Source organism: Amblyomma mixtum, chromosome 3 (assembly GCF_055824585.1).
Source record: "Amblyomma mixtum isolate Tamu chromosome 3, ASM5582458v1, whole genome shotgun sequence".
Taxonomy (NCBI): domain Eukaryota; kingdom Metazoa; phylum Arthropoda; class Arachnida; order Ixodida; family Ixodidae; genus Amblyomma; species Amblyomma mixtum.
The window spans coordinates 79614064-79629012 of record NC_143014.1 but is presented as its reverse complement, the minus strand read 5'-3'; the positions used below and the strand labels follow the sequence as shown (position 1 = coordinate 79629012).

Below are 14949 nucleotides of genomic sequence, written 5' to 3'. Positions count from 1 at the left end.
GGCTTCTCGCAATTGAAGCAATCGCAGTCTGAGGCAAGTGGTGATCAAAGGCAATCAAACACCACAACGTCCATGCCTTCCACTTACATGTGGCCAGGCTGATTAAGTGGCAAACCGAACTGCCAACGGTCTTGTAGCTTCGGATCCTGGTGTGTCATCGTTTGCTGGAATGCATTGTAAATGCCTCTGTGTAATCCCACATTTCAGTGGGATGCTACTTTTACATCATTACTCTGTTTACTGTCATGTGTAAATACAGCCAGTTTAGCCTAAGTAAAATCTTGTTAAACTGAGCCTTTAATAGTAATACTTTTTCCTGGAAGACCTTGAATAAGTGTAGTAGGTTTGCATGAGTAGGAGTTTTTTGATTCGAAGTGAATAGTAATTTTTTGCGAATAATTTCAGAGTAAATATTTCAAATAGTTTTGGCATGCAAAGTTGTTGCATGAAAAAAAATATATATATATAGTGTGCATTGAAGCTTTGTCACACTCATTGAAGCTGTGTCGACCTTTCACAAAAGCAGACTTGAAGGAATTGGTGAGCGCTATAAAAAAACGGAAAAGGGACGAACACACAGGACGAAGCGCTTCGTCCTGTGTGTTTGTCCCTTTTCCGTGTTTTTATAGCGCTCACCAATTCCTTCAAGTATGTATTTCCAACTAGCCCCAGTAGTAGCTCTTTTCACAAAAGCAGGCATCTGAAATTTTGGGAGCTCACCTATTTGTCGAATCTGGGTGAGCTCGGCCAAGCCGCGGGTATTGCACGCCTTGTACTGGTGCCTGTTTCTGCCATGATTCATGTAGCTACATGTGTCAAAAAATGCCGACCCTTTGGAAAACTGGCCATCCGAAATTAGGGTAGTCGACCTGCATGCAAAGTCACCCTATATTTGCGGAGTCTGAGGTAGATTCAGCCAAGCTGCGGGTATCACGTGTCTCCTGCTGGTGCCCGTTTCCGCCAGCTCCACGTATATAAATTGGTGTTGCTGACGAAAATTCGAGCTGCGTGCTGTATACCAAGTCCACTTGAGTTAGTGGTTGCTTTCATGGGCAGCACGAGAGGAAATCTTCCAGTAGTCTTCAAAGAATGTGTCAGAGTGGGATCCGAAACTACAAGGCCACTGCCGCTTAATCAGTTAAGCTGCATGCAAGTGGAAGGCACGGATGTTCTGGTGTTTTATTGCCTTTGGTCACCGCTTGCCTCCGATTGCATGAGGCGCATTCTAGAAACCTTATTCACTTGAGACAAATACAATAGAATCTCGTTGATACGAATCTCACAGGATCTTAAAAAAAATTCGTATTGTTATGGCTAACGGAATTTATTTAATGCCACGCAGCCACTGCTCACTATTCATGACGTCGATGATGTGCGGGCCGCATGCCCACACTTGTTCGCGATGTCAGCAATGTGCGAGCCACGCAGCACCGCTCACTGCTCCCCATGCGTACAGTGTGACTAGTGATCGCGCAGTCGGCGATGTGCCGGCTGCGCGCCATCGCTCGCTGCTCGCAGTCCATATCACACGACTAGTGATTGTGGTGTCGGCGGTGTGCGGGCAGCGCTTAGTGCTTCAGGGTGCAGCTGCAGCTCATGCGTTTGTATAATCCGTAGTGGCACGAGAGAGTGTTCGGAACATATGAAATTCTTCACATTGTACACAACGCACTCCGGCTGGGGAATTTTACGAATTCGCATCATGCCGAAATTTGTATCAGCCTTGTTCATACCTTTGAGATTCAACTGTACTTTGAGGTTTGGAATATCAAACATTCGGATCAAATCGTATATCAAATGATTTTGCTATTCAACTGAATATTTGAAATTATTGAATGGTCACATAAGCCTAGAATGTAGTTTTGCAATGTTTAGCTAATCAGAATAAAGCTTTCATTTCATTGACTAAAGTGGCCATAGTTAGTATATTTGAGAGAATAAATGTAGAGCTGCCCTAAAGGTGACTTGATTACTAAACCAGTGTTCTGCTTACCTTCTACTAATTTTTCAGATATATGTAGGAATATTTATAATAGTGGCCTTCATGTACTAACGTGCCTATTTCATTACAGTATGTTTCAGTGGTGTCAATACAAAGGTACCCTTTTTTTGTCGTGAATGCCTAGTCAGCTTTGTTGTTGCGGTCACCATCATGTGTGCCCATTACTAGCTCAGGAACACCTAAACTTTTATTGTGCAGCCTAGACATGTGCATAGCAGGCTACACGCACAAGGCAAACTTATAAGGAAAATGTATTCTGCCACCAGGTTTCAAGGCGAAAACTGAAGCCTGCACCTCGCCGGGAGACGTCAGCGCATGACAGGCTCATGGCAGACATACGGCAACCACCAGTCCTTCGGCCAGTCAGGAAAAGGGCAACTGCAAGCGCCTGTGGTGAGTAGTGCCTTTCTTGCAAGTTGTGGTTCTGAATACCTTGTTGTTCTCAGTCACAAGACAGCTTATGCCTGTAGTGACACTCTCTTTTGGTGGCTTTTTTTTGGAGCACGTTGCCCTTGAGACTTCCTTTTTTATGCTTAGACTTTCTTCCATACTAAGATCACTTCTATGGATCATGCCACATTTCACAGAGCTTGTGGGAGCCCAGAATTTGGCTCAGCTTCTGTGACATGTCTCGGAACGTGTGGTTTTGCTTTTCTTTTCTTTTTTGAGAGTGAAAGCTGCTCAGTACTAAAAGTATACATCAAAGGTGACCTCTATAATTCTTAGTGAGTTATGCGAGCTACTTGAAGAATATTTTGATTGCTGTGTTGATTCTTGAATTGCACTGCACCTCTGATAGTTGTTTTAAGTGAGTAGTGGGGCTGCAAGATGAATACCCTCTCTACGCCGAAGTGTAATAGTGAAAGTGGAATGCTTGCCTAACACTTGATTCAGAACCATTCTCTATTGAATGTTAAGTTGCAAAAAAATCATCACAGAGAACAGAACACAAAACAGAAGAAGCGACCACTCGACATAGAAAAAAACGACCTCTCTCTGTTCCGTCCTTTGCACTGGTTTTTTTTCATTGAATTTGCAACTTGCCCAGTATGTTATTCTGTTGCCCACAACTGGTAAGTATCTGAACTCTGCTCAGCAGTCTTTACCATAAGCATTGGTGTAATTATGTGTTAATATATGTAGCTGTGGACACCTATTATGTAATTATAACTGGTCATCAGGTTATTCTTTTAGCGTGTGCTGCTGCTTGTGGGAATTACTTTCAAGTCTTGAAAGATATTTTGCTGCACCTCTGAAAGTTGTTATTGAACTTTGAATTGAATTTTGAGAAATTTGGGATTTTTATTCGTATCACAGGTAATACTTCATAATAATGCTACTGTTCTCACTATCACACCATTCATGGTTTCTTCTTATGCTCTGCATTTTTTTAACTGAAACCTTTTACATAACCTAGATTGTTGAAAAGTGAACAAGTAATTTTAAGTAAATGGTGAACAAACAATCTCATATATTTTAGGCAATCACCATCAACAATACTGCATCAGTCCTGTACCTGCAGCATATACAATTTTTTGTAAACTCTGGTCTATTTTACATAGGACAGCAGGTGTGCCATCACTAGGGAGGCAACTTTGTGTGCATTTGAGCGGAATACAGTCCAGTGTTCTGCACTTTCACTGCAGCTTTGTCTTACTGATATTTGTTTATGTCTGTGGCAGAAGCACAAGCAAGCTTGAAACAAAAGGCAACTTCTGAAGTCTCTCTTTAAGTGAATGATTTAATTGGGAAACTGGTGTTGTAATTAACTCATAAGCCATGCCTGTTACTCAATAGTTTCTATGGTAGCAGTCTTTGGTTCTAGATGCTTGATAAAGAAGCAGTTCCTGTCTATGACTGGATTTGCAAAAGCATAGGAATATTTTTTACCATGGGACTGGTGTTACCTGTCTCTGTAGTACTGAACTCTTTTTCCACCATAGGAAAAGTGGCCCTATTTTGTGAGTTGTTATTAATTTTTTTAAATCCAAAAACTGTGAGCATTATAATTTCTTGCAATACATCAAAATGAAGCCAGTGAAACACAATTTTTAATAATATAAGCTTCATTAAAATGTTCTATGTCTTATTATCAAATCTATTAGCAAAGTCAAGATTTTTGAATAAAATTTTAGCAAAACTTGCGAAGATATGCTTGTATCTGAAAATGAAAATTTTTAAATCAAAATTGGAATGTACGAAATGTGTGTGTATCCCAATAGCAAATATGTCTGAAAAAAAATCAAAGTTCTGGCCAGTACAGTTTTCCGGCTAGAAAACTATTACTTTAGGCCCTGTAATTGGGCATGCCTTTGGGCGAAACAGTCCAGCGAAACCTTCACAGCGCAAGCAGTATCAAATCCTGTCCAAACAGTGTGGAAACCCTACAAATGAGACGTATAATATTGCTAACGTCAGTGCCCTTTTTAAAACAGCCTCGAGAGTCTAGCAAAATGAGCCTAGATAAGAAACTAACAGAGGCTCAGCCACTGTGTGTTGAGCTGGCACGTTGGGTCTTCTATGCCCTCTGAACAAATGATGAGGCATCATCCTCAAAGTCACTGCTATCTAGACGATAGACAAATTCAACCATCGATGCAGCTGAATCACAAGATTTTGCTTTGTTTCAGGGTGTGTCCCACACTGGCAGAGGTAGTCATTCTCAGCTTCTGTGCTTAGTTGTTTTTATAAGCGGTTCAAAAATCGGCGTTATGCAGAAAAAAAAAAAACTAAACAGAAAATTAAACTTCATTTTCTAGCTTCAATGCAAATGGCACAGCATGTTCAAGAATGGTGCTGAAGCGTTTAAAATTGGTGTTCGCATCTATCAATAGCGGGCTAATGATGGTTAGTGGGTGCAGTACGGAACGAGATAAAAATTTTTAAGCATATAACTACGACAGCTTACTATAGTCAGTTACAACTCGAGAACGCAGCGGTGATGCCCCTCAAAGGAGGTCCTCCAGCCAATGGCATTCTCCAAGACACGGGCCTTTGTCGTCAGCTTCTTTTCAACCTCCCGTTAACCTCGTGTCACCCCTAGCCCGGTCAACCCACTCCCCACAGCGTTTTTCGTTGTTTGGGCTGAGTGCAGAAAGGTTAAGGGGGGAGGCTGCAAAGAGGTTGAGGACAAAGGCCTGTGTCTTGGACGACGCTATTGGCTGGAGGGCCTCCTTTGAGGAGCATTCATCGCCTCATTCTTGAGTTGTAACTGACTATAGCTTTGTCACGCCTCATGACTGTAATGCAGGAAAGCTGCCTTTACGAAATTAAAGCAGTTTCGAAGCGTTGTTTGTAACCGTTACAGAATGAAAAGTTGGGGTGAAATTTTATTTAATTTAGCATTGAAGGGGAATTTGTAACATCTTGTAAAATGAAATTCTAGTTCTGTAGCAGAGTCTTCATTGTTACAAATGTGGTTGTAGAATTGACCTATGGACCCCTTTCATAATTCGTTAAGTTGTCCCCACGTTGCCGTAATCATGGCATCACTGTTCATCAGTAAAACGAGGATGAAATGCTAAATTTTCATGTTACTTCTTCTTGGTTGTAACTGACTATAGCTTTGTCACGCCTCATGACTGTAATGCAGGAAAGCTGCCTTTACGAAATTAAAGCAGTTTCGAAGCGTTGTTTGTAACCGTTACAGAATGAAAAGTTGGGGTGAAATTTTATTTAATTTAGCATTGAAGGGGAATTTGTAACATCTTGTAAAATGAAATTCTAGTTCTGTAGCAGAGTCTTCATTGTTACAAATGTGGTTGTAGAATTGACCTATGGACCCCTTTCATAATTCGTTAAGTTGTCCCCACGTTGCCGTAATCATGGCATCACTGTTCATCAGTAAAACGAGGATGAAATGCTAAATTTTCATGTTACTTCTTCGTAGCTGCATGTAGGGGTTTCACAGGGACCATATGAACATGCAGCATTTACTCATAATTTGCGCACTTTTTTTTTTCTTAAGTTAGGGCTTCAAAAAAGGGGATGTGCCAATTACAGGGAGAGTTCGCAAACACATCCTAAAAAACCCTGCAAAGGTCATATATTGCCACCTAGATGTCAATCCACCTCCCCCCGCCCCAATCTCAAACCCTTCGCTGGTCAAAAAAATGGCAGCCGTTTTTAGTTAGGCCAAATGCAAATATGTTCGCTAGCAGGATGTGTCACGCAATTTTTGCATCGTTAAACATTATTATGCTGTTTGTAGTAGTGTTTCTTCTTTACAACAGGTGAGACACCTGTTTTATAAAAGCAGGTGGCTCACCGGCCACCTGCTTATATATATATTATACACACACATAGGGTATCCCAGCTAACTTGAGCAGTTCTTAATTTGACGAGGGAAGTTCATCTGGTGTGCATGTAAACCAAGGTGAAAAATGAGTGCCGTACTATTGACTGCTTCGAAGCTAGCTGCCAATTTTTGTTTGTGAGCCATCGATCCGTTGACCTCTGTTTTCCTCTTCGTGTTGTCCTTGCTTGGTGTTTTCCTGTCACTATGATGGTGTTAACAAGCTTCTCTGATGCGGTTACTCCACACTCCACTTTTTCTAGGTTCAGCGTAGTGGTTTCTTTCCAGCTGTTGTCAGGTAATATTCTGTGCATGCATGCACTTTGCTATAGTACTGATATAGGCTTGCATATGCATTCTCATAGTTTTTCTCACACTGAAAAGGATTTGAAGACCAGGCTGAGCTTAGTAACACAGTCCAGTACTCATCCAACATGCAGTAATTGGCAGTTAGTTTTGTAGTACTGAGTCAAAAGGAAAAAATTTATTAGTTTGTATTTGTACTGATCAGACAAATAGTGCCCTAATGTAATTAATGATTTTGCCTGACCATTTTACCGACCCTGAAAACTAGCGTGGGTAACCTAAATGTTTGCCAGCTATTCTCTAAGCCTATGCAGTTTAGTCTTGCTGTGTGGATTCGCAAAGGATAGCTCATTTAACCATTAAACTTCTCTTCTTCTTGGTACTACTTGAGCTCTTACAAGCATTTGTCTGCTTTTAAGATCTTTACTGACTATCGTAAAATGATATGGATATCATTGTCAAATTTTTTTTTCAATTGGCTTCTGTGTCATGATGTTTCAAGCAGTTGCGTAAAATGACTATGTTTGCTTAAGCTAGTGTTTATAGTAGTCCTTCTAAATGCATAGAGAATCATGTTTAAGGGAAGCTAAGTGCGCAAAAAAGGATGATCACAAGAGAAGAGACAGGACTGGACGTGATCATCCTTTTTGCACACTTACCTTCCCTTCGTCATGAACCAACTCTCCCAACAACGTATCCTGCTGAATCATGTTTAAAATAGCATGTACTGCCTGCTAATGTTGCAGATACATTTGGAGTGTGATGTGTAAATAAGTCTGAGGGGATGGGCTTCTGTAATGTTTAGTTATCACTCATCTTTTTCTTTCACTTCTAGATGTGAAATGGCCCGAAGCCAGCAAGTATTCTTTGAAAGTGCTCAAATAAACTAACGTGAACACAGCCCACAGCTTTTGGCATGCTAGTCTTCCTCCTGATTTTCAAATTTTTGAAGCAGAATCAAACCTCTCACAAGCATGAGACTGTTAAGTATACGTGGAATCTCAGATATATGGCACTAGATTATTATTTTTACTTATGCAGTCATGTGGGATTTTGAACAAAGGACTGGTTAGTGAAGTTTAAGCTGAACAAGTGATGCATTTTTTATGTTTTAGGTGTAATTAAAGGCCATGATGACAAGCCTAATGTGTATTCAAGATAGCTTAGCTGTAACTTTTAAAAATGCATTCTTTGCCTTCAAAAATGAGGAACGAAATCAAATGCAGTGTAATCTTCTGCCTCATCAAGTAATGATTTCTTTATTACGACCAGGTATCAATTTCTCGTTAAGCGTATCACTTCTGAACATATTGTCTTCTTGCTTGTAATTGGTAGAAAATGCTTAAGCAATGGACATCAATATTATTTATGCTTTTCCTTTGTTGAAGGTACCGACTACTGACAAAACATGTCACGATATTATGGTGAAAATGAAAAGATCTTGCCTTATAGTGTAAGAATCGAGCATTGTAATATCATAGAAGCAAACGTTTATAACTTTATTTTGGCGTTAAAATTCGTATAAAACAAGCTGAAGCGACATATTATGTTCAATAAAGCCTTGCCATTATCGCTGTATCTCACTAAGCGACTACGTCTCGATAAAATACTATACTTACCTATGCGTTGTTAAGCCCATCATGTTTTTTTCTTTCATAAGTGTTCTGTACACTATGTACAGTTGCGCCCTTTGATGAAAAGCGGCACTCGTTTTGAATTGCCAGTGAAGTGCTTTGAGTTTTTGTTGATAAATAGCACCACTGTGTTTTGCATTTCTTGGTTAAAGTGCTAACCATGGTCCGCTAAAATTCTCATCAATGAGGCTTATATCACCATGCCATAACAGCTTGGTATATGAAAACATAAAACTGGCACTAAATGCTGAAACTGTAATTACTGTGTGGCGGCTGGGACTACACTAGTGCGCAGTTGCTCTCATGCTTGCTGATCATGGTTTCCATCATCGGGATACACAAAAATGGCTGCATGCATGCATTGATAGAAAAATTACAAGTGAACTTCTTTTGCAGCCCTTCTAACAAAACCGTTGTATAATTGAGGACCTTGTACACAGTTTTTCAGTTACCAAAACTGGGTCCCTATAATTCATTTGTCAGTCCCTTTAAGTGTCAAATTATTTAGTGTCATGGTTGCTGGTAGGTTTCTAGAGAAGCACTCCGATCCTTTCTATTTATTTTCCGCCAAGGATAAATTCTTTAGTGTTTTGCGTGATTAAGGCTGTTCTCAGTAGGCTGTAGTTAAGCTATAGCAGCTGACAGGGGGTAACATTTTTAAAATTTATTTATTTATTTATTTCCTCAAAGGTCTCGGTTGAGACATTACATGAGGGAGTGGACGGTATCTGGCAAACAATGGTAAAAAATGTTAAGATGAAAGGCTGGCGACGCTCCGCTTGAATTCTAGTGGGTTGATGATAATGGCAACTTCGGTGGGCAGGTCATTCCAGTCAATATTACCGAGTACGAAGTTTTTAGAAATAACAATAAGCAGAAGCTTAAATTATACTACATAACTGAAGAAACAGCTACGCAGTTTTATAGCTTTTTGGCCATTGGCAATGATGCCAAAGGAAGTCAGTCATTATGGTGGACACAAGTGGGACTCAAGGTGCTCACTGTTTGGTTGAAGCAGCAGAAGCAGTTTGTGGCTCTCAGTTGCAACGGAAAGGGCAGTTGTGTAGTCACATTGTTTACACACCTGTGGCATCTGTTGGTTAAAAAGCCTGAGTAGTTTAACGACAGTTTTGTGAACTGCTTTTTCGAACTGAAAGCACAATTCACTTGGAAACAAAATTTTTGTGGCGGCAAAATCCATCATCATCCTGATTAAATACATTTGGAAATATTGTTCTCCTCATTAGCAAAAAGAACAAAGTTTTTTCCATTTGGTTTTCATCACTGGTATGCGCTACAGTTATTGTTCCAGAACTGGCATGAAGCCGTCAGTGTTGTAGCTGTTCCTGCAGTGTAGAAAGCCATGCAGCAAGAAATAGGATCACTCAATTAGGTGCGTTCAGTAACGACACACACTAGTTTTTCTTCATGCCTGGTCAAACAACACTTTGCATTGCAGCTGAGCAACAGATCCACTTCAGCTGCTTCAGCCATTCGGTGAGCGATCAATTTCTCTAGAAATTGCAGTTAAATTATGGGCCCAGGACAAAAAACACGAATCTATCTGAATTTTGGATTTTTGAAATAAAATGCTGATATTGTCAAACAAGTCAGTTTGTTACGCACAGCCTTTTTTGAATATGATGTCTAATATCTGTTGAGCCACGTACTTCCAGTGCGCGTCTAGACTGCATGAGCTGAAAATCCCACCGTTTTGCTATTTAATCGATAAATGTCAGCAACAAACTGTGCTGCAGATATAATTTCACCTCTTGCTCATTCTTTTTGAAGAAAACAAGCTTGTTCTGATTCGGTGGAAACTCCGCTGCCATGTATAAAAAACTGGTTAAGCTCTGATGTTGCTTTTTGTGAAGCCAAAAAGACACCCACCATATCTAGCCTTGTCAGCTTCTATTTTTTGCACGCTTGTTCTTTTTATGTTGTTTTCTGCGTGTACATCCTGCCCCTGCACCTGTTTACAAGGAAGGAGCTCACTAGCAGCAGCAGTGGCTATGTGTTTCTATAGCTTCTCTAGCTGGCTTGGCAAGGTAGCTCTCCTCATGATTTATACCTCACTTGTCGCTAAGCGTTCAGTGTACCTTACCTAGTCCTTCCTCCATGGCAGGTGTTCAGAGGGACTACGGAGAAATACTACGGAGGAATGTTTTTGTGCACTTTACAAGCAAAACAAACTTAACCCTTCTCATGGTTGTACGTGATACTGAGTTGTGTTTGACTGGTTTTTGAGCCTCTGTGGCCAGAGTGCTGACAAAACAACTTGTTTGGCTAGTTGGTTTCTGTATTTCATGGTTACACTGCAACAGGCGGGACACACAAGGAACGACAAAGCATGCAGAAGGCCAAAGCATGTAATTTTGTAATAACCTTGAATAGTGCAAACTTGCTGGTTTCATTCACACAATGCAAAGACGAACACTCGCAGCAATAAACTCTGTTGAAGTTGGGGCTTTGTGGTGTCTCCCCTCTTGTCCGTGTTCGTCTTTGCGCTGTGTGAATGAAAGCATGAAATACCAACTCGCCCAGCAACTGATTTTAAACTTGCTGGGATCTAGTATTTCCTACTGTGGCAGATGAGCTGCTGTCTAATGTCCAGTGGAATTGGCTTTCAGATATTGATAGCAATGATAAGTGTATGTTATATAGAATTCAGCGCAAAAAAACTGGACAAGGGACGAAGTAAGGGACACAGAGACGTTCATGAGCGCTAACTACCAACTGTTTATTCAAGGGCACCACGTACCCTTCGTGTTTTCAGCGCCCAACAAGCTGTCCAAGCTATGCCCTCGCATCGCTGGTTGTGCCGGCAGGGGCTGCAATAAAAAACATGGGATCGCCTACGCCAAATGTGCAATAGGTGTGGTGTACTGCATCCCCCTCTCATGTGGGGCTTCATACGTTGGCCAAACTGGCCGCTGTATTAATGACCGGCTACGGGAGCATGCCAAAAACATAGAAAATAACGACACTAATGTGAATCTTGTGCGGCACCTTGCTTCGTGTAAATGTAGGGCGGGATTAGAGAAGACCACGATTCTTGGCAAGAGCGGCAATGATAAGGCAAGGCTCGTTTTAGAATCTTATTATATCAGAAAGCTGTCCGAACATTGTGTCAGTGACACGTCTGTACACATATACTCAGCTGAACGTGCTTTTTTAGATTTGTTTTTTGATTAACTTGTTTTCTTGACGGATGTGCTTTTTCTGTACCTCTCTACGCGCATGCTCACCATTCCCTTCCTATATATCCCCTGTACTTCAGCATGAATAAACAGTTGGTAGTTAGCGCTCGTGAACGTCTCTGTGTCCCTTACTTCGTCCCTTGTCCGGTTTTTTTGCGCTGAATTCTATATAACATGCTTCACCAACTAGCCCGGCAGCTTGCTCTCCTGAACTTATCTGATAAGTGTATCATATTCTCACAGCGGGAAACAAAATTTTAAGGTGCCAAAAATATAAGAACAATTACTAGTTGGCCAGCTTTTACTCTGCTGTTGTCTTGCTTTCTTTTTTTTTTCTGTTTTTTTTCAGTCTCAGAATGCTTGGAGTGCTCAATTTTTGTGAGGGCTCTAAAGGGCTCTTCGTTGTGCACTAAGTTTTAATACTGTGCTAATGGACCTTGCAGCCTTGTTGCAAAGCTTCTTCTTCGGTATAAAAATGCAGAAATAGAGGAACATGTGGCAGCTCCACTGGGACATGCCATGCTGATTACTTCAAGACAGTATCATTGGTTGATACAATCATATATTGCTCATTTTTGTACTGAAAAAAATGATTACATACTCCTTCTAATAACTTTTCTATGTAACCGATGTGCACAGGTAATGTGAAGTTCTGGGATTTTCAGCTTCAGTGAATTGTTATTAATAGATGAGCTAGGAGACTGTAGTCTTTTAAACCTAATTTCTGAGTCATCGTACACATGATTAGATTAGGTGCAGGGCATTATTATGGTGTTGTGTTCACTGGCAAGTGTCTGCACAGGATCATAATAAATTAATCTTAGTCCCAGGAGCCCATTTATTAGTACTGTATCTGTTGGCTTCTCGGCATTTGGATTAGAACACTGCACATCAGAGCTTTGGTGTCGCCTGGACATTCACATGTTTACTTTGGAGCCCTTGCACTTTAATAAAGGTCACACCAAGTGACCAATGGGGTCCAGACTCCAGCTGTGCTATGACTGTATTATTTGATGGTAAATTTTTGCACCCTCTCGTTTAGTAGGCAACAACTAGGGTGATTAGTTAGAAGCTGGGCAGAGTTTGGGCAAGTCTTTTTTTTGGCTGGAATTGGAGAATAGTACTGCTTTGGGTCATAAGTGTGCAGGTTACTGTATAATACACTGAAGTGTGCATAGCTGGGCGGGCTGGTATTAGTAGTTCATCGTGAGCGGTACAGCGCGAAACAGACGAAAGGTAATTTAGAAGACTACAGCCCTCATCCATGTCATCTTCTACTTTGTCTTTTTTGTTTCGTGCTATACCACTCACGATGAGGCTATTGTGTGTGTCAGCAGAGTTCTTTGCAGCTCTAGCTGTGTCTCTAGGACATTGAATGCTCTTCACGGTGAGGGTGACAGTCCTGCTTACTTGTAATTCATTGGAGGAGCAGGGCACTTCAGCCCCATCATGGTGTTAAATAGCATGTCAGATCATAAATGCAGTGGCTGGGAAAGTTTTGGTAAAGATAGCGTATAGGAATCAAAGCATACCCGATGCGACAGTTGATGAAGCTCATAAAACTCCTGATGCCCTACAGTGAATACAACCAGCACATGACATGAAGTCAGCCCTGACAACATTCTTGTCACTGAAATGTACTGCAGTCTTTCCGGTGGTCTTGTCCAGAAGCCGTTTTGGTTGTGTACGGCTTTTCCTTTCAAATTGGTTTCTAAAAAAAGGGGAAAACACTTCTGGTCAGATTCTATCTTCTAATTTACAAACTTGTTTGTCTTGAAAATTGAAACGAAAAGTGGAAACTTTTAGCTATATAGTACTATAGCAAGTAGAGGAGGGAAGAAGAGATAAAAGGCGTAGAGAGCAGGGTGCTGTTTTATAGCAATTTAGATGTAATCGCAAAGCCAACCTTCTTGTTTTTGGGTGTATACTATGTCCAACTGTAACAACCTTGGCATTGTAATCATTTTTTGATTTACATCTGGCCACCTGTCTGTGACATTCTGTACAAATATTAAGTAAAACTGAGGTAGCAGCTAGGTTGTGTCGGTACCAGTGGCGATATGCTGTGGTTGATACTAATTTCCTTACGCTCCAGTTCTCTCTCTTAAGCTGCATGGGCTTTCATAATGCTGCAAATGCATTCCGCAATTTTATTAATTTATAGAGGAACTGTTTTTATGCATTGTGGCATTGGTACCTCTAAGGGTGAGGGTCAGTTCACATTACTGCTGACTTTGGCTTTCAGATTGTCAAATTTTATGTGAGGCCACAAAAGATGTCACAGTGATGTAAAACTACTCATACATCATTGGTGCATTGTTTTGCACCATAACCATAAAAACTAAAATTGTTCACTCTGTAAGTACTTTGTATAGCATGTGCACCAACTCATAACACTAAAACAGTAGGCAAACTATGGGCAAGTAAAATAATGTCTGACTGTGTTTTCCCAGATATCTGCCTTGACCTGCTCAAAGCTGCTAGCCACATGGTTAGAATTTGTTAGTCCTGCTGGCTTTTTTGTTTTAGCCTTGTTATGGTATATGGCTTCAAAATGCAATGTTAACACGGTACTGGTACTTATTACTCATGGAGGCTGCGGGACAGTATTATGCTGTAACCTTGTGTAGTAGGGCTTTAAATGCGTTGACTTCCCAAATAACTAATTATTTCCATTATTGGAGCATGATTTCTAACTGATCATTTAGCAAAAAGTGGATTGTACTTTCACTGTGTTTGTGCTTCGTAATATTTTACACTGTTAGCCGCCACAGTTATTTTCAGCTGATAATGTTCTGCAGGCCCTTTGGAGTCTGAGAAGAAACTTGCTAGAAGAGAGAGTTTTCCTTTGGGCCTGAGGGGATTGAAAGGAGAGGAGGAAGCATTATGGTCAGTGTTAGTCGGAATATAGAGATGAGTTTGTACTCAAACTGCACTTTTGCTCCTTAATGGATCCCCGTATTTCTCAGTTGGGCTGCAGGACGCAGTGAAGACACATATATAGAGGTGCACTAAAGAGGAATCTGAACTCGTCTTTTTACTGTGGGAACTCCGTCTGCACGTTCCGAGCATTCTTAGAAACTTCGAATTATTTTCCTGTGTGGCCGATTTCCCTAATTTAAATCGAATTAAACATACTGGCTCCCGCCTGAAGGTAGGAGGAGTCAACTAACAAGCGGAGTGCCTTTCAGGAAGTCGCGTGGCGGCTTCGCTTTTGCTTTTATTTTATGTTTTTAGGTTTCCGTGAATAAATGTATCCATTCAGAGACAACATAGCTGCAAATTAGGCCCACGGAAATAAAAATACGCGTGGACTCTTTGCTTTTGTCGATCGCTACGTATCACTCCGCCGATGGCAGAGCAGCAAGCCGATACGGGACTGGCTGAAAGCCACTCCATGCATTGGTTAACCAGCTCCTCCTACCGTCAGCAGTGAGTTCAAAACAAGGCAGGAGCCGGGATGTTTCATCCGATTCAAATTAGGGAAATCTGACGCACAGGAAAATAATTCGA

The 14949-nt window shown here is 41.0% G+C and overlaps 1 protein-coding gene across 2 annotated transcripts in view; it reads left to right on the top strand.

Moving 5' to 3' along the window:
• Positions 1-14949, top strand: part of spir (spire type actin nucleation factor) — a 174570-nt gene that overhangs the window by 115373 nt on the left and 44248 nt on the right. For both annotated transcript variants that reach the window (XM_089579856.1, XM_089579855.1), the window contains exon 8: positions 2269-2395. In XM_089579856.1, coding sequence (XP_089435982.1) covers positions 2269-2395 — 127 coding nt within the window. The remainder of the gene's footprint in view (positions 1-2268; positions 2396-14949) is intronic.